At 40.6% G+C, this 21,098-nt stretch overlaps 1 protein-coding gene and 1 long non-coding RNA gene across 7 annotated transcripts in view; one reads left to right on the top strand and one right to left on the bottom strand.

Moving 5' to 3' along the window:
• Positions 1-6,185: 6,185 nt before the first annotated feature.
• The window catches only part of LOC126966157 (baculoviral IAP repeat-containing protein 6-like), a 312,407-nt gene continuing 297,494 nt past the window's right edge, over positions 6,186-21,098 (top strand). For 4 of the 6 annotated variants that reach the window (XR_007729671.1, XR_007729674.1, XR_007729672.1 and 1 more), the window contains exons 1-7: positions 6,186-6,428; positions 6,997-7,117; positions 7,509-7,726; positions 8,595-8,834; positions 9,647-9,835; positions 10,411-10,545; positions 11,545-11,860. Coding sequence is in view for 1 of the 6 variants with exons in the window: in XM_050810107.1 (XP_050666064.1) it covers positions 6,312-6,428; positions 6,997-7,117; positions 7,509-7,726; positions 8,595-8,834; positions 9,647-9,835; positions 10,411-10,545; positions 11,545-11,775 (1,251 nt within the window). In the remaining 5 variants the exon portion in view is untranslated. Of the gene's footprint in view, positions 6,429-6,996; positions 7,118-7,508; positions 7,727-8,594; positions 8,835-9,646; positions 9,836-10,410; positions 10,546-11,544; positions 12,037-21,098 lie in introns of those variants that run through there. The other 2 variants (XR_007729670.1, XM_050810107.1) reach the window with 2 other exon arrangements.
• Positions 14,825-19,276, bottom strand: LOC126966199 (uncharacterized). Its single transcript, XR_007729685.1, has 3 exons — positions 19,075-19,276; positions 17,815-17,911; positions 14,825-15,639 (listed from the first exon to the last, which is right to left on the bottom strand). It is a non-coding gene; the product is annotated as an uncharacterized LOC126966199 (long non-coding RNA).

Raw genomic sequence — 21,098 nt, 5'->3', positions numbered from 1 at the left:
CAAGTCAAGCAGTTACATTAACTGGTTACATTTAAAATTTTGTTTATGTTACCTCCGGAGGTCCTCAGGGTTCCCACTTTGGTCCTTTACTTTTCTCTTTATATATAATCGATATTGATCACGTTTTTAATTTATCATGTCATTTGCTTTACTCTGATGACACAAAGATTTTTAAAATTATTTCAAACTTAGTTGACTGTCAGCATTTACAATATGATCTAGATAAATTAATTGATTATTGCACGACAAATCACCTGTACCTTAAAAATGTGTTTTCTCATTCCCAGGGAAGCAGAATAAGATAATCTTCCATTATAATCTAGGCAGTGTAAGTCTTAAAAGGGTATATGGAAAACAGAGATCTTGGAATTACTCTAGATTCTAAGATGCATTTTAATATTGTTAAGAAAGCGTTTAAACTGCTCGGCTTTATATTTCGAATCAGAAAACCTTTCACTCAACCTTCTACCCTTAAAATACTAAATTTTTCATGTGTAAGAAGTATATTATTGAATTCTACTCTTTTTTTATATAATTAATATTGTACTCTTTTTATATAATTGTTAAAATTGTAATAACTCTGTATAAGTTGCGTCTATACTTAAAAAAGTTCTTTTGTTTAACTTGTATGGGACTCATTGTCGATATTAATTTTACCTATGTCATGTTATATCATTTGTTAAAGACTGTATCTTCCCTGAAAATAAATTAATTATTCTACACATACATTAATACATACGTACATTAATTGCTAAAAGGACCACGTTGTCCGCTGTTATGGTTCATATATACATAGTTCATTGATTTAAGTCTAAAATGGTCAAAACGGTAAATGATTATGAGTACACGCGAACCAATTGACCGATTCATGCTTGAACGTGAACTGGGGGAAAATGTGGAATTACGGCACGCGCCGGCGCAAAAGCTAACAGGGCGTGACATAATGTGCGATGATCGACTCTTACAGTGACTGTACAAATACACCATGGCGCGTTCATTTAAATAAGTTCATTATTTCGTTAATATGATTTATTTTTTAACATTGAAGTTTATAATTTCGGTGTTACAAACCCAATATTTTATATATCCTTAGAAGAAAAAGTACGGACTATTATAAGAAAAAGAGTAGAAGGCTTTCCTAAGATACCTGTACAAACGTTGCTATCGATATTATCCTTTCATGTATCCAACCAAATTTCTCTTAGGTTGTTTAGGTTTCAATTCCCTGCAGGTCAGGCGGACTTGCGACCAGCTATAATTATGTGTCGAATTTTACGAGGAGACGTTGATGCTGCAGATCTTCATGAGCAATTGTAAAATCAATAATCTTCGCCCACGAAAAAATAAACTTTTCGTGGTCCCTCTTCATCGCACCGTTGCTCGAGCCATGGCACCTATACCGCGTTCATTGGCATCTTTCAACGCGCTCTTGGACAAGAATGCTCAATGGGATCCATTCAATGGTGGGTGGACTTCCCTAGTTTCTAAAATACTAAAGTACGCGGAGAGCATTGAAATTGTATAATTAATTCAATTTATATTCCTTTTTTGTTTGTATTTTTTCCTTTTTGTGTTTCGTCTAATTACTTTAAGTGGCACTGCCGTGCTAATTGGACAATAAATAAATAATTTATTTTTGTTGTCATCAATATACACACGATATGGAGGAATAATATTTAACGTACATATTATCTTTAAAACCATTACATGAAAGGCGAACAAAGATGCATCAAAATAGAATCGTAGTAGTATCTACAGATAAGAATTTCATAATATGGACCCTTTAAGGTAAATTCCACAGATTGGTGGTATCTACGTAGAAATTGTTCATTGAGAATCAAACTGAATTGTATTTAGTAAATTTAATCTCTCATTGTATTTCCTCTAGCAGTAAGTAACAAAAGAGTTCCGGTAGCAAATAAGACAAGGTGCCGATTATCTTCTGTTCTATTAAGAGACCCCGCAAACTGCAGACTTTTGATCGGCCGATAGTTTGGTTGGTTTCTTAATCAGTATGAAGATGTACGAGAGTGCGCACATTATAACCATTCGGTATTGGCCGACAAAAAAGTTTGATGGGCTACACGATTGCCTTCAAACTGAACCGTCAGCAAACTATCGGCCGACTGTTAAATCAGTACAGCGCTCTTCTAGGCGCGCACACCACCGATTGTTTAGTCGGCCAGACTCATCAATAGCCGATTTAAAACTAATAGCTAATCGTCCCTAAAACTGTCGGCCGATAGTTGTCTAGTGTGCGCACTCATCACAGACCCAACTGTTAGTGCGTTAGTTAGTCGGTCAACTGGTTAGTGCACACTTAACAGCTGAACTCAACCAAACTATCGGCCGATCGAAAGTCTGCAGTTTGCGGGGTCTCTTAGTGCAAAAATAAACAAATAAAATTGGTAGGTACTTTGAAAAGTTCATCATAATATCTTTTTGTTCCACAGCAAGGGCAGAACGGCAATGGCGTGGGCGGCAAAGACGAGAAGTGTCAGTTATACTGGGCGAAGGGCACTGGCTTCGGAACTGGCTCTACGCAACAATCCTGGAACGTGGAGCAGGCGCTGGTACGCCAGAGAGTGGAGGAGGAGCACGTCACTGTGTTGCTGCAGGTGTGTACTCTTATAACGCAATGGTAGAATAACAGCATGACTGAACGACGTTTTACAAAAACGAGTTTGTATTAATGAATAAAAATTGGCGATGGCCCAAGCACGAGAAATGGCGAAAAATGTTTTAGACATATGTGTTAAAGAAAGGCGGAAAAAATTGGAGATTTTATCATTAATTTTTTCATAACTATTACTCATTATCTCAGTGTAAAATCGTAAATTTAAAGCATTACTTAAATTGATCATGATTATGGTTATCAAATATAATTACGTCACATCACTATCGCATTCGTGAACTCTGCATTAAAATCTCGCGTAATCTGTGGGTGTTGTTGCAAAATATAGTAAGTACAGTTTTGGGGCTAGTCGGTGACTGCAATTTTATGATCGAGACATTGTATCTGAATTGCGCACGAACGTTGTTGAATCGCAGATTTTATTACTTATTCCTAATAAATTTATAAGGTAGTTTATTTTTAAATTGAAAATATACAAGGTGTTATGATATATTACATTTTAATAACCTCTCAACCCAGTAGTTTATTCATTTATTTATTTTTTAAAGACACCAACAAGCTATTCTAAACTAAATAAAAAAATAAGAAAAATATAAAACAAACATTATGAACAGAATAACTTTCTTACAGGTATGTACAGCTCTGTTGTTTTATTAAATGTTATTACAAAAAATTATTAATGTTAGTACAAATAACGCAAAGTACTTTAAAGATTACTTTAGTTAGTGACTCTAACTGTATTGAAAATATGAACTCGTTTCCGAGTCATTTATGTCGGTTATTCCAAAATGAGGGGCTTGTCAACCCTAATATGGGGGCGATTTCCCGGTTGAATTTGCCCTTTATATATATGTGTGTGGATAATGCCTAGTTTGGGGCTAGAAAATTCGTATAGAATGCGCCAATTATTTTTATATTGTTAAAGGTGCTGTCATCATACATGAACCCCGGTGAGAAGTGGCCTCCCGAGGAGGGCTCGCTAGAAGAGAACGAGTCGGAGGAGCCGGAGGAGGGCGACACCGCGCACCTGCCGCCCGAGTTCATCGACCTCGTCGCTAACAGCTCGCTCGTGCCCGCTATCTGCTCGTACCTGAGGAATGACTCCGGTAATTTTGTCTACGGAATCTAATAAATTGTGTGGGACAGAAATGTATAGATATATGCAGTATTAGAGGTCAACGAAATGCAATTGTAATCCATATCTTTATTTAAATTATCCCGCTAAGTTTCTTGCGACCGTTCTTCTTATTTCTGAGGCACACCATTTCGAATGGGTAATAGTTTTTGACGTTGAATAAGTGATTTTAAATAAAAATATTTGATATATATGTGTGTGTGTGTGTGTAGTGCTGGACATGTCGCGCCACATCGGGCTGTACGTGTGCGTGCTCCGCGCGGCGCGGGCGCTGCACGCGGCCCGCTGCCGCCGCCTGGCGCCCGCCGTGCGCAAGCTGCCCGCGCTGCTCGCCAGCATGAGCCGCACCACCAACTCGTACGCGGCCAAGCTCAGGTAGGCCCCAGTGGCCAGTGTGTGTGTGTGTGTAGTGCTGGACATGTCGCGCCACATCGCGCTGTACGTGTGCGTGCTCCGCGCGGCGCGGGCGCTGCACGCGGCCCGCTGCCGCCGCCTGGCGCCCGCCGTGCGCAAGCTGCCCGCGCTGCTCGCCAGCATGAGCCGCACCACCAACTCGTACGCGGCCAAGCTCAGGTAGGCCCCAGTGGCCAGTGTGTGTGTGTGTGTAGTGCTGGACATGTCGCGCCACATCGCGCTGTACGTGTGCGTGCTCCGCGCGGCGCGGGCGCTGCACGCGGCCCGCTGCCGCCGCCTGGCGCCCGCCGTGTGCAAGCTGCCCGCGCTGCTCGCCAGCATGAGCCGCACCACCAACTCGTACGCGGCCAAGCTCAGGTAGGCCCCAGTGGCCAGTGTGTGTGTGTGTGTAGTGCTGGACATGTCGCGCCACATCGCGCTGTACGTGTGCGTGCTCCGCGCGGCGCGGGCGCTGCACGCGGCCCGCTGCCGCCGCCTGGCGCCCGCCGTGCGCAAGCTGCCCGCGCTGCTCGCCAGCATGAGCCGCACCACCAACTCGTACGCGGCCAAGCTCAGGTAGGCCCCAGTGGCCAGTGTGTGTGTGTGTGTAGTGCTGGACATGTCGCGCCACATCGCGCTGTACGTGTGCGTGCTCCGCGCGGCGCGGGCGCTGCACGCGGCCCGCTGCCGCCGCCTGGCGCCCGCCGTGCGCAAGCTGCCCGCGCTGCTCGCCAGCATGAGCCGCACCACCAACTCGTACGCGGCCAAGCTCAGGTAGGCCCCAGTGGCCAGTGTGTGTGTGTGTGTAGTGCTGGACATGTCGCGCCACATCGCGCTGTACGTGTGCGTGCTCCGCGCGGCGCGGGCGCTGCACGCGGCCCGCTGCCGCCGCCTGGCGCCCGCCGTGCGCAAGCTGCCCGCGCTGCTCGCCAGCATGAGCCGCACCACCAACTCGTACGCGGCCAAGCTCAGGTAGGCCCCAGTGGCCAGTGTGTGTGTGTGTGTAGTGCTGGACATGTCGCGCCACATCGCGCTGTACGTGTGCGTGCTCCGCGCGGCGCGGGCGCTGCACGCGGCCCGCTGCCGCCGCCTGGCGCCCGCCGTGCGCAAGCTGCCCGCGCTGCTCGCCAGCATGAGCCGCACCACCAACTCGTACGCGGCCAAGCTCAGGTAGGCCCCAGTGGCCAGTGTGTGTGTGTGTGTAGTGCTGGACATGTCGCGCCACATCGCGCTGTACGTGTGCGTGACAGTGAACGCAGAAATCGGAACTCTAACCCCCAGTGGGGCCGGCACTTTAAATACACAAACAATGAAAAGCATTAGTTGTAGTAAATGTTTGTGTTTCTCTGGGGTTCTACTGCTTTTGTACGTATTTCTATTCCATGATCAAAAAGCTTTTATACTGCTGTGTTAGAGTATGAGCGCTGGCGTTATTACACACTAGTGAGACATACTAACTTATAATAAGTCGCAGTGTGACAGGAACATCACTTTCTGATCGTGGTTGATCACGGTACGATTTTTATGTTGCCATTTTATATATTGATAAGATATTAAAAAATTATCGCTTAATATAAATATACAAGAAATAAAAAAAACTAAAAAAGGAATACTGTTAAAGCTCTTTACTCCCTCAGAGTGCCATTTATTTCCGGAGCAGTCATGATACTGTATTATTTGAAGTGAACAAAAATTGTCACTAATTCACATAAACAAACTCCATAATATCTTTTGTCATAATAAAATGCTCGCAAAATACCTTTATCTATTTACTATGTGTGTGGATTGATGCATCTACTGTACTCAATAACTCTTGATTTTCTGTAATCCTTTACATTTTCTTTTTTTGACTTGTGTTAGGCGTTGAGTATTTGACGTTTGAGTATATTTGTTGCTGTAAATGATTTGTAAAAAGATGAAGCTGTAAATGTTGATTTAAAAGAGTGGCAATGAGCTTCTTGCGACTTTTCATTAAAGCTCAACCCTTTTCGAAGTGGCGGTTGATATAAAAAGAAAAGAAAACTTTTGACCTATATGAATAGTGATGTTGATTTGATTTGACAGGCTACCACATAACCTATCAGGCCTATCACATCGATTTGTCGTGCCACTATTCCAACCAACCATCATTTGATTGCATGTTACAGAATGAGCAAAAAGAACATATTTGGAAAGATGACGTATAGCCAAAGATTCAGTACATCGAGTAACTCTGACTTATCGGAAGAGGATGAGGGACTCGCTTCGCTCATAGCTGACATTCAGGTATCTAATCCTTTTGTGATAACCCGTCTCTATTTATAAATCATACAGCTACAACATTGACTTATAATAAACGCGTCTATTAGGCAGAGTTTTCATACAGTTGTGTTTCGACCGCGCTTTGAATACAACGCCACGCAATGATAGGGGTCAGTGGAAAACTGTAAATAACAGCATATTATCCAAACTTAAAATGAGATGTTGATGGACTGTCGTATTTCAGATAAGTACTTATTTAAATTAATAAAATTGTGTAACCAACTCGACGTTTTATATCATTTTGCTAAATAATGACTAAACTGCTAATACAAAATGTTCTTGCCTCGAGTTCGCGTCCGATTCGCTCGTGACTTCGAACATTACTGCCATTAAATAAGATGTTAATTTGAATGTTTATTTTGATGTTATGTATAAGTTAATGTATAAGTACGTATATATAACTTGTATCATACACCCTATATATTATTTATAAATCAAGCATGGTCTCGGGATGATACCCTGTAGAGGGCATGGCTTTTGGAGTGAACTTAGCATTCTGTTGGAGATTGCATTATATGAATTCTGATTTCAGGCAACATCTGCGTTAATGTGTCGTTCAGAAAACGAATCCGACAATGTGGGACTAGCGCGGTCCATATACGGGGCGAGTCGGGAGGCGAGGTATATCGAACTGATGCGCACCATGCAGTTTGGTGAGTACTATAACACTACATTCTCATACATAGTGGGAGGCTCCTTGCACAGGATGCCGGCTAGATTATGGGAACCACAACGGCGCCTTTTTCTGCTGTGAAGCAGTAATGAGTAAGTATTATTGTGATTCGGTCTGAAGGGTGCCTTAGCCAGTGAAATACCTGGGGGAATGAGACTTAACATCTTACGTTTCAAGGTGACGAGCGCAATTGTAGTGCCGCTCAGAGATTTTGGGTTTTTCAAGAATCCTGAGCGGCACTGCATTGTAACGGGCAGGGCGTATCAATTACCATCAGCTGAACGTCTTCCTCGTCCCGTCCCTTATTTTCATAAAAGAAATGCGTTGTCGTGTGTGATGTGTCTTGTTATTGATATTGTCGGGTGCCGCAGAAACATTCGAGATGATATCGGAGGACGGGGAGGGCGGGTTCAAGTTCACGGTGCCGTACCACTTCGAGGGCACGGTGCGCGCGGCGGGCCAGCGCTCGCACCCGGCGCGCATGAAGCGCCTGGCGCAGGAGGCGGCCACCCTGGCCACCAGCCTGCCGCTCTCGTACTCCTCCTCCGTGTTCGTGCGCACCGACACCGACCGCCTGGACATCATGAAGGTACTCTCGCCTCTCTGGTCACCGTCTGGTGACGTCTGAAGAGATGTTTGATGCGATTTCTGCACTAGAACCCATAGGCGACAAACTAAAATATCATCCTCACTATCTGAACATGTGCGACCGACAATCTACCAGTAGTGCAACCCGAAACAAATATTTCATTGTTGCTTCAGTGATTGTGTGAGGAGACAAACACTATTCGGACGGTGTACAATTTGACGTTATAAAGCGCAATTTTAAAATGTATTTGTAGTATTTTCTACGCAAAAAAAACCTCTAAAATCATATCATTTTAGGTTTCGAAACGCAACGCATATGGTTCGAGTAAGAGAAACAAACTTATGCAACGACTGTAGAGCGTCATCTCTTTCTCTCACCGCGGACCACAGACAAATTTATTTCGTTCATTCTTCATAAGCGATCTAAGCGCCATTCAGTAAAAGGCAGTTCATGGTACGAATTTTAGTGATTCAGTTTAGGTACCTAAACTGAACTGCATCAGAATCGCATCGCTTATTAAAAGTTGATGGTATGCCCTCTGGACTCGTATGTGTGTTAATCCGAATTGGAGTCGACTTTATAGCTCCTAGGAGTTGAAAATACAGGGTATTATCGTTAACCTTAAAAAAAGGAAACTAAAACCTTTCTTCTTATCCCATACCAAATGTGTGTAAGTGTTTTGGATACTTCCCATTTGATTTAAAAAAAAGTTATTGATGTCATTTTACTGATTAGGCAATCAGTTATTTTTTTTTATTCTGTCATAGTTACAGAATAATCGCCTGGTCACAATTAACGATTACATCCTGTATATATGTATATAGGTGGTGTGATTGTCAGCAGGCTGTTCACTGGTTTCCATTGGCAGGTCCTGATCACGGGCCCGTCGGACACACCGTACGCGAACGGATGCTTCATCCTGGACGTGTACTTCCCGGCCGAGTACCCCACCGTGCCCATGATGATCAACCTTGAGACCACGGGACGCCACTCTGTGCGGTTCAACCCCAACCTGTACAACGACGGCAAGGTGTGCCTCTCCGTGCTCAACACGTGGCACGGCAGGCCCGAGGAGAAGTGGAATGCGCACACCTCTAGCTTTTTACAGGTACTAAATATTCTTTTGAAATAAAAGTAGCAAATTAAATTTGTTACAAAAATTTATGAAAGTTGCGGGACTCGAGCTCGCGACCTCTCGAGTTCCGTCCGAGCGCTCTTACCAACTGAGCAATCCGTCCGAGTGACGCATGGTTCGTAAACGAGTCATCGCGATCTGGCGACTTTTTGCATATATTGTAATTGAAAAGATTTGTAACACGATTAAGCTGTAAATGTTGATTTAAAAGAGTGGCAATGAGGTTCTTGCCACTACTTCTCATTTACAGCTCGACCTTTTCCGAAGTAGTGGTAAATGTAAACTTGACAAAAGAAAACTTGACATATGTCATTTCCTTGATCTACACGAATAAGGCTGCATTATTGCTTAACCGACGGTCTGCGCTGACGAGAAACATCGGTCGAGCTCGTCGGTCTGCTGACGCGCTATTTTATTTTATTAGGGAAGCTTACAGCCACAAAAACAAATCAGTTAAAACATGTGAATAAACATAAGGCCAATTAAAAGCTACCACATATGGAAATAAATAAGTGCTTACAGTGCGACGCTGTCCGTGCGACCGTATACGTGTATGTAACATCGTTATCAAAAGGCTTAGATTAGTACGCACATTAAAGAGGTTTGAAATGGATTCATTTTTATTCGCAATCGTACACGCGCAATCAAGTTTGCTGTCAGCTGAGCACTACGCAACATGGTCAGCGCGTATGATACGCGTTAGGCTCGACCGATATCAGCTCTGACCGTCGGTCGAGCACTAAATGTACCATAAAGTGATTTTGATATGATGTTTGTATGTCCAGGTGCTGGTGTCGATCCAGTCGCTGATCCTGGTGCCCGAGCCGTACTTCAACGAGCCGGGGTACGAGCGCAGCCGCGGCACGTGCGTGGGCACCTTGGCCTCGCTCGAGTACAACTCCAACATCTACCAGGCGTGCGTGCGCTGGGCCATGCTCGACCAGCTGCGCTCGCCCGAGCCCTGCTTCCGGGAGGTACTTCCTCTCTAGTTATTTATTATTCATTACTATATTCTATTCATTTCATCATCATGATCATCAGCCGGAAGACGTCCACTATTGGACAAAGGCCTGCCCCAAAGATCTCCACGCCGATCGGTCCTGCGATGCCCTCATCCAATGTATGCAATCTTGACTAGATCGTCAGTCCATCTCTCTGGGGCTGCCAACACTGCGTTTTCCGTGGTAGTCATTCGAGGACTTTATTCAGTTATACAGGATGTAAAGTGTGACCAGGTGATTGTTCCGTAACTAACTAAAAACTAATAAACCGTGTTCTTCAATATCAGCATATCTTTTCAAATAAGGAAACTAAAAGCTTTTTACCATATGAGTCTTTATTATGGAGTAACAAATTATAAACAGAAATATGCCAAAATTTATTTGAACCAAAATTTATAGACAATGCGGGATGACAAAATATGATTATGATGTAATTTTTAGATTCTGAAGTCTCATATTGTGTAGTTGCACTTTGTTAAGACCTTGTTCAGTTTACTCGAGATAAATTATGAAGTAATTTGCTTAATCGAAGTTGTTTGTTCCTGCAGGTCATACAGACTCACTTTTGGATAAAACGGAACGAGATAATGCAAACCGTTGCGAACTGGATCACTGATCTCGAGGGGCAGAGCGGGGACGAGCGGACACACCGAACCATCAATCACAACCTGTGCGCACTCAAGGTGAGCACTCAACCTGCCATTTTACCAGTACATCCTTCAGACTTATTCAAAACGGTCAAGTCATAACTCGTTTCTGGTTTATCACAACTCATTATTTTTTAGTTTTGAGAACATGTATATCAATAAAATTTTCTCGTTGAGTTTCCAGAGTTCGAATTAAAATTCGGTTGTTCGATTATAATTTGCACAAACACGATTATTTCTGCATGTAATGAAAATAAATGAGGAATATTAAAACAATAACTAGTAACCATTCCAATCACACAATCAGTAAGTACACAATAAGTTAGTACACTATTAGTTAGCACACTATTAGTTAGTACACTGTTAGCTAGCACACTGTTAGCTAGCACACTATTAGTTAGTACACTATTAGTTAGTACACTATTAGTTAGTCCACTGTTAGCTAACAAATTAATTAGCACACTATTAGTTAGTACACTATTAGTTAGTACACTGTTAGCTAGCACACTATTAGTTAGTACACTGTTAGCTATCACACTATTAGTTAGAACACTCTTAGTTAGTACACTATTAGTTAGTACACTGTTAGCTAGCACACTATTAGTTAGCACACTCTTAGTTAGTACACTATTAGTTAGTACACTGTTAGCTAGCACACTATTAGTTAGCACACTCTTAGTTAGTACACTATTAGTTAGTACACTGTTAGCTAGCACACTATTAGTTAGCACACTCTTAGTTAGTACACTATTAGTTAGTACACTGTTAGCTAGCACACTATTAGTTAGCACACTCTTAGTTAGTACACTATTAGTTAGTACACTGTTAGCTAGCACACTATTAGTTAGCCCACTCTTAGTTAGTACACTATTAGTTAGTACACTGTTAGCTAGCACACTATTAGTTAACACACTCTTAGTTAGTACACTATTAGTTAGTACACTGTTAGCTAGCACACTATTAGTTAGCACACTATTAGTTTTGTTTTATTTGCCTAAGCGAAAACTAATTTTCAAGTAAACAATTTGATTGCAGCGGCACTATGTGAAGCTACAAGAGGAGCTGGCCAAGTTGCCGGTGCCCGCCGGCCTCGAAGATCTGGACGAGCCGTTCAAGTTGCCGGCCGCGCCCGGCCCCGCGCCGCTGCCCCGCCTGCCCGCCGCCGCCGCGCTGCTGGCGCCGAGCCCGCCCGCCTCGCCGCCGCCGCACGACGACGACGTGGTGGACCAGGACATGGAGAAGATCGTGTCCGAGGTGGTGGACTGAGCGGACTGCGGACGACAGCTGATACCACTCACGAGCGGGTGGACGGAAACTGGCGACACCAACTCGCGACACCCACTCGCGACACCTACTCGCGACACCCACTCGCGACACCCACTCGCGACACCCACAGTTTAATACATGTTTGTATGGACATTATTCAATTTGTCACTTAAAAAAATTTTGTTAACTTTTTTATAACCCGTTAAAGTAGATGAACGTTTCCATAATCCTAAGTTAGTTCGCGAGTTGATTGTGCCTGTCCAGAATAAAGATCTTTTCGTACTTGTAAAAACAGATAAAAAATATGTTAATTAATCTCCAATGATTCCCGTTTTATCTTATCGTGGGAAACATTGGAGATGAGGGACTAAATAATTGGTGCAAATATTTAGTTTGAACACTACGAGTACGTGGATGTTGCATTTAGATTAGTTCTTGGGCGCATACGATCCAGTTTCAGCACAAACTGTTGTTAATAAAAAATGTAACTAAGGTTTGACGTGGACGTGATTACTGCTGGTGTTGGAATGATAAAGCTGGCTTGTCCTTAATAGTTCGTGTTTCTCCAATATGTGTATTCCGACCAGTGTGTAGGGCGCCCTTTATATATGTAAAGATGTTAGTGACACGTAGTTAATCGTAATTTATGTATATTATTATTATTATCCTTGCTGAGTTGAGACAACAACAATATAGCCGTCGCGATCCATGCGCTTGTAATTATTTGTATTTCTGTTTTGATTGTTTCATAGGTGAGTTAAGCGAGCGTTTAGCGTGTCTTTTAGTTAACATGTATTGTGATATTATAACGGGCTCACAGACCCGATAAGTTATTTTATGGCGTACACAAGCATTCGCTCGAGGTAGGGAAGTAGCCGGAGATTGGTTACCCCGTGTTTGTTTAGGGTTTTTGCACATTATACCGCATTACATGCGAGCGTACCGCACGGATAGCAAGAGGTGAACCATCGAGCTATATTTTATTTGCTATTGATATTATAATATCATCATTCAAATGCTCCTTTTGTTATTATGCGAGAGCGCTATGGTATAAGTGTACGACGACCTTAAAACGACTCTGTGCTGTATCCCCCACATATATTAAGAGTCTATTACATAAAGCCGAGTGTACATATACGTAACCAGTATCAGTGTCCAGCAGATGTTTTACTCAATCACTGGTTTCATATTAATTATACAGTATGTAATATATTATAAACGTTTTAAATTATAATTTACTGTACATATATTGTGTATCGAGTTTAAATTTTGTATTTAAGATGTATTTAGCGGTGTACAGTAGACGCTGTATGATGTTGTTTTAAAATTTATAATTACATTTTGTGAACTATGTACAGACGTAGTCCGCAATCATCTTAATCGTGATACCTCGGCTTGGTGTCGATCAGTTCGAGTCCAGATCTGTGGTTCCGATGTGTCAATCACTGTTTGCTACCAAATCAATGATTATGTTTTATTTGATGTAGGAATGACAGTAAGGGCTATATTATTTCATTGTGACACCATGGTAGCTCAACCAGTCGCCGCTACCAACTTAGTTGGTTACATTTAATGTAAACCGCTCTATTAAGAGCTGCTCATCTGGTGTCCGTTTGGTTACGTAACCAATTTGGTGGCGGGACCAGCATGTTGTCCCGATGAAATATTGTAATGTTTTCAAATATTAAAACTTGCAAGAAATTCTCATTGAAATGTGTAAGACCATTTGGGGAAATTAACTTTGCGCAACGCATCACTATTGTTATTGTCGAAGAACAACTCGACCTCTCGTGATTTATCGGCATCGGAAAATATTTATTTTTGTCTCTGTAGTATTTTCCATGTAGTGCAATTTTATCATTATGGTGGAATTAGAAAAAAGTTTTATTGGGTTGTATTCCTTACTGTTTTGCATTAGCACTTTCCTTTTTTATCGACATTTAAAAAAATGATTATTGCCATGAGCATTTTCATAAAAACAGAATGATGTCAATATGAAATGAATATAAGTTCATCTTTTAACCTATTCAGTACACAAAATATATCTGTGTCAGATCTGTCTGTTAAGCAATTGCATATTAGTCATGTTTTATATTTCTATATATCTAATGAGTATAATATCTATGTTCCTAAATTATTTATGATTCGATACCCCTCCGCACATTGCTTGCGGATTATTTTAAGTAAATGTTCCCAACCGTTCTTCGTTATCATTGCATCATTAACACATTCCTTGATTAAGAAAGCTTCTAATGTTATATTTGGCTTACCACCGAGTAGATTTGAACGGTTAATTCTCAGACTACGAAAGAGTGAAACATTAATTACCATACTGGTTGTTCAAACATCAGTGGTTGACAGTTGATAAACAAATGAATTGATTGCTTGGTTACAAGAGCAAATAATGTGATACATCATCAACCTATGACGTTCTATACACACATAAGGAAGTATCATTCGCAGTCTGATAGCGGAACGGCAAAAGTGTGCTTAAAGATAATGTAAGCACACTTTTCTTCTTAGTCGTATGTCAACTGTCACTGTCCGAAACAAACCTGAATTGAATAAATGTTTTACATTGCTGCTTATTGACAAATGATATTTCAATCAACTGGAGTAAAGGCAGCAATGTATAGTATCTTAGCTTATTATGATGTAATTTGTGGCATGTTCCATATTTGGCTTTGTTTTTATACGACGTGATTTGTCTATATGTATAGAACGTCATTGTAGTCGACAGATCTAATTTGCCTACTTATATTCTATGACAAGTTTATATTGTATTGACGATTGATATTGCATGAACCCAGAGTTGTTATTTAAATCTGACGAGTATTTTTTTTAAAGTTATATTAAAACAAATTTTATAAACAAGAGTTCAGTTATAAGCTACAAATGAACGGTTTTGGGTCTACAATTGTGTGCAGTAACGTGGAGCGTGTTGCCTCGCTTTTGTTGCTGACTGTACTTCGTGGGCGGTTATATCGGCCCGACTCAATTTCGTTTTTTGTTTTATATACTAACTGTGAAATTTGGGATGTAAATAAAATTTATGTTACAGCATTATTTTGTTTTATTTCAGTAAAATATAATTATGAGAATAATATAATTGACAGAATGACAATGGATTGCTACCCGGTTACCGGATATCTCTGTACCTGTTGCATGACGTCACATCGTTGGTTTGTTACGGTCGCGGTGTGCAAAACAAGCATCACTAGGATATTGTTATTACGAATTATTAAAAAAATATTTATTTTGTCAGTATTATAGATTGATGTTAATGTGTGTTGTGTGCTGATAATTATTATTATGGGAAATCAATGAATGAATCTGGATTAAGTATAAAAATATTTTTTTACATAAATTAACAGACTACAGAACTATTAACAACAAAAGCAAAGCAGTTATAGCACGAACATATCACGACATAGGTACACCTAACGGTCATGAAACTGCAAACCGTACTGACGCAACAGGGGTGAAAGAGGTACGGGATGGAGCTTCACGTTCCAGCGAGGTCCAGAGATAATGTGACCGTGTAGTAGTGAGTCTTAAATCTAACCTAATATATACATATTGTTATTTAACATTATTATAATTTAGTGAATAACATGACATAGATCAAATTGATAATATATCTAATAAAGATAATCTAAAAAGATCAAAAAGTGAATCAAAGTACATTCTTATGCTGTATTAAGTTGTTTCTCATAAGTTAATTAATATAAGGTTTAATTTATATTAGTGTAGTGTCATTCGCAGGAACTAAGTTACTTCCAGTGATCTCTGTCCTCCACCCTTTCTTCAAATATTGATGTCGGATCAATATGGCCAGCGTTCATGCACGACTTACAACAAAACCTGGTTAGATAGAAAAATTAAAGAATTAAATACATATACTATGTATTATTTTTGGAAAACTTACAGCTAAGCTACTACATGATAAAATTTTGAGAGATGTCAAATAGGAATAGGAGGAGAAACGAGCGTACGGGCCACCGTGTTAAGATTGCCTAACACTAGGTGTTACACCGCCGCCTACATTCTCTTGCAACACCACAGGAATCACAGGAGCGTTGCCGGCCTTTAAGGAAGGTGCACGTGCTTTGTTTGAAGGTACCCACGTCGTATCGTTGCGGAAAAACCGCAGAAGGAAGCTTTTGTTGTACGTGGAAGAAAGTTCCTTGAAAATCGCACTGTGGAGGAACCCTCCACACATCCTGATGGTGGGGATGATATCCTTATTTGTGGTGTGTCGTGCGAAGGTAGAATTTGGCGGCAGGAATCAGGTGAAAAAGCTCTTCGGAACACTCCCCGTGATAAATGCGGTAGAAGACACACAATGAAGCGACATCTCCTCGCCACGCCACGTGATCGAGACGTTCACAGAGCACTGGGTCCTTGACAATTCAGTCAAATGGTTCGAGCTGATACTGTAGTGCGCCAGGCCAGAGATGACAGCAATAATCCATTTGTGATCGGACCTGCGCTTTGCAGAGTGCTAGAATTTGGGCCGGCTTGAATTATTGCCGAGCTCTATTTATGACGCCCAGCTTCTTTCGAAGCTAATTTGGCTTTGCCGTCCAGATGACTACGGAATTGGCATTGCTTGGCGTTGTATTCAAAGCGCGCTCGAAACACAGCTGAATGAAAACTGCCTAAAATATACTTCATAGAACGCCATTCAGTGAAATGAGACTGTATGCATATACTACATAAAACACCATTCAATGACTTGAGACTGTATGCAGATACTCTATAGAACACCATTCAATGACTTGAGACTGTATACATATACTACATAGAACACCATTCAATGACTTGAGACTATATGCATATACTACATAGAACACCATTCAATGACTTGAGACTGTATACATATACTACATAGAACACCATTCAATGACTTGAGACTGTATGCATATACTACATAGAACACCATTCAATGACTTGAGACTGTATGCATATACTACATAGAACACCATTCAATGACTTGAGACTGTATACATATACTACATAGAACACCATTCAATGACTTGAGACTGCATGCATATACTACATAGAACACCATTCAATGACTTGAGACTGTATGCATATACTACATAGAACACCATTCAATGACTTGAAACTGCATGCATATACTACATAGAACACCATTCAATGACTTGAGACTGTATGCATATACTACATAGAACACCATTCAATGACTTGAGACTGTATGCATATACTACATAGAACACCATTCAATGACTTGAAACTGCATGCATATACTACATAGAACACCATTCAATGACTTGAGACTGTATGCATATACTACATAGAACACCATTCAATGACTTGAGACTGTATACATATACTACATAGAACACCATTCAATGACTTGAGACTGCATGCATATACTACATAGAACACGATTCAATGACTTGAGACTGTATGCATATACTACATAGAACACCATTCAATGACTTGAGACTGTATACATATACTACATAGAACACCATTCAATGACTTGAGACTGCATGCATATACTACATAGAACACCATTCAATGACTTGAAACTGCATGCATATACTACATAGAACACCATTCAATGACTTGAGACTGTATGCATATACTACATAGAACACCATTCAATGACTTGAGACTGTATACATATACTACATAGAACACCATTCAATGACTTGAGACTGTATGCATATAATACATAGAACACCATTCAATGACTTGAGACTGCATGCATATAGTACATAGAACACCATTCAATGACTTGAGACTGTATGCATATACTACATAGAACACCATTTAGTTACTAAAGTCTGATTTGCATTGTAACGTTGTCTTATGAATCGAGATCGCGTGCCCTAAGTCATATGAGTTGAGATTGAGTGAGACACGACATCGAGCGCTATGTTAGCCTACAAAGAAAGAAAACGGCGAACAAATGCTAGTTAAAGACCTACCCTGTCTTTCGTTCCATAACTTTCCTTCCCTGTCGTTGTTATATTATATGAACCTGGCTTTAAAAGATAAACTTACGTAGAATAGTAACGGTGTTGGCAGAACTTGCTGCGCACTATGAGTTCACAGTCGGCGAAGTAAGCGTTGTCATTGCACTCTGACGGGATGTTCAGTCCTGAAACACGAAAGGTAGTAAAAGTATCTTCAAGTATGATTGTTGTTATTGACATATTGTGTGATTAGGTTTGATGGTAAATTGAATGAATCGCTCGACTATATTGCCCAAAGAAGAAATTCAGTAGAGCTATGTATATTATTTACATTTATATAGCTGGAATTTTCTCAATATTAGTAGCAATTTTATTACAAGTATCTTACGCTTAAGTAATCATACCTACGCATAATTATTATGTTATCATAAGATAAAATATTTTTGTTCTGATGAGCAGTAGGCAGAACTAACAGCTTTATTAGGTATCTTCTTTTAGTATGTTAACCATAATTTTGTTATTAAGTTAATAATTAATAGATATGTAATCTTCAAAAAGTTTATTATTAGTAGAACATTCATGTAAGTACCTAATAAACTCCCGATTATATTTTATATGGTAGATTATATCTAATAATATGTAAAAGGTTTAAAGTCGACTCTAAAAATGATTTTATTTTTTTATAAAATATGGCAACCTGTACTAATGTTTAGCTAAAAGAAAGGACATATCCATGTAATAGAATTATATACAATTCTTTTACAAGGCATGGAAGAGACTTAGAGGCAATCGCATCAAGGTACCCCTGAACTTTCATACATAAATAACTTTATGTATTATAAAATTGCAAGTTTACCTAATACATATTTTGACGTACCTATATTATTAAACACACAATAAAATATGTATTATTACAATTACACATTACAATTAAAGATTATTCGAGAATTTCTATGATTATTAAATATATTAATTCCAATAGACAACCCATCTCTCAAGTTCAAGGTTTCGCTTCAGTTCTACTGGAGTTAGGCTCATAAAAAAGAATGAGAATGGCTTTATTTAAAAGAAAGTGATATAATATAAAAGACACCTAACTACCCACCTACTTATGTACTTCATATTTAAAGTTTGCAAAGGGTCGCGGGTTCGATTCGTGTTCGAGTCTGATACGACTTGCTTTATGTCTTCGTCTGCGTCTAAAATATTTTTGGGACTCAAAAATGGAGATGTAATAAATGATTCCGATGGAGTAAATATTAATTAGTTAATGTACTTATTGCTTGCCACGTATTCTCTTTGTTACCATAAAAGATACTGGGAATCCTGATGAGATAAAATCACTTACCATTTAAAGGCACTGCTGCTACGAAGGAAAAACTTACAAGAAATACTAGAGCTATTATTAATCTGTGCATTTTTAAACAAGTTTTATTTTAAGAAAAATACTATTGTACCGTTGAATAAACAGTTTGAGCTCTGATTGAAACGATAGTGTATCTGCGGAGTTCCAGTTAGAAATAAACTTGATTGTTGGCAGTACGATAACATATATATAATATGATATTATGTTTTATATTGAGTCATATAATCACTGTATTCAGAGACACTACCAGCATATGACCTTATAACTTTGTTATGAAAATCACTTATCTTCGGGTGATGACGCGGCTTTTTATAATATCACGCCACTTTAAGAAAGCAGGGATCAAATATATTATGTGTCGGTTTTGTATGTTTCCACTTGTAAACTGGAATTATTTCTTGCTTATCTCTATATCCTACATGAGCCACAAGTTGCCTTATTCAAGCTTTTTATATTACAACACACGTTATTGAGTACTGCACAGTTTTCCTTTCAGTAAGATGTACCTACGTCTCTTTAAAATAGGTACGCATGTCATATATTCCTGTAAATTAATCAAGTATTTTCATTCTTTAAATAGACACATGTAAGAAACCAATAGTCGAAAATCCAAAAGCAACGGTACCATAATGGCGCCTATTTCTGCCGTGAAGCAGGAATGTGTAAACATGACTGTGTTTCGGCCTGAAAGACGCCGCAGCTGGTGAAATTACTGGGCAAATGAGACTTAACATCATATGTCTCAAGGTGACGAATGCAAATTGTTGTGCCGCATGGAATTTTTGGTTTCTCAATTCCTATTTATCATATTAGTAGGATTTTAGGGTAAAATTATTTAGCTATATATATGAAGTTTCATTAAACTTTCCCCACACCCCGCCCGCAATCGCCCGACCGCTCGCGCGCCCGTGCCTTTAGAACAGAGACCCGGACTACAACATAATATCGGCATAACTATTCAAATATTTGTCCAAATAATGTAGTATTTGCCCCCTAACGTGGACTTTTGCAATAACTTTTACAGTATAATTCAATCCAGTTAAAACACCGTCCACCACCACCTTGAGACGGCGCAGCCGGCCTTATGTTTCCTTACGGAGACGCAGATATCTCGACCTAGCGATATGTCATATTTAACGTACCCCGGGTACAAAATTGAGCACAATTTTTTACCTCATACCGGGGTATGTGTGTACGTTAGGGAGGATATCTACTGTCGCCGTCTCGGCAATTTTGAGGGTAGGGACCTGTCTACTCTCTGGCTCCGCGTAGATTTAGAGGACCGCGTCCGCATGCGTGTGTCTACAGGTCCCATAGTGGTAACGCAGAAACCGATCATCTCATGGGCTGTGTTCAAGCGGCATTGACGACTGCACAGATCCCCTCCGCTGAAATTGTAGTCTTGGGTGATTTCAAAGGGCACAATGCCGAATGGCTCGATCACGTACCACAGACTACACAGGGCGATCTGTGCTTAATTTTGCATTTTTCGTATGGTCTGTCTCAATTGGTTGAGTTGCCAACGCGGCTCCCGGATGTGGATAGCCACATGCCGTCCAATAAGGACCTTCTGCTGACTACACATCCCAATGTTTACCAGGTCTTTGTCGACGCCCCTCTCGGAACGTCCGACCATTGCCTGATCAGCAGTGTAGTGCCTATCCTTCGCCAACGTCGCAGACCACCTACCGTGTTTGGCACTACAAGTCAGCAGATTGGGATAGGATGCGTTCCTTTTTTGCATTCTACTCTTGGGACAGGGTTTGTTTCCCTTCGGATGATCCTAGTGCCTGCGCCGTTGCAGGAGCCGATGTGATACTACAGGGAATGGATACCAAGCTCTGTGGTACCGATCGGTTGCAGATCACAGCCCTCGTTCGATGCGTCAGTTAAAGCAGCAACTGACTGCAAAAAACAGGCATATCGAACTTGGGTTGCGGCGCTTTGCACAAAGGATCTGAACTGCAAAGTTCTTAAGAGGAAATATAACCGTGCATCCAGATTTT

Source organism: Leptidea sinapis, chromosome 9 (assembly GCF_905404315.1).
Source record: "Leptidea sinapis chromosome 9, ilLepSina1.1, whole genome shotgun sequence".
NCBI classification, from domain to species: domain Eukaryota; kingdom Metazoa; phylum Arthropoda; class Insecta; order Lepidoptera; family Pieridae; genus Leptidea; species Leptidea sinapis.
The sequence above is the reverse complement of the archived record's forward strand: the minus strand, read 5'-3'. Positions and strand labels throughout refer to the sequence as shown.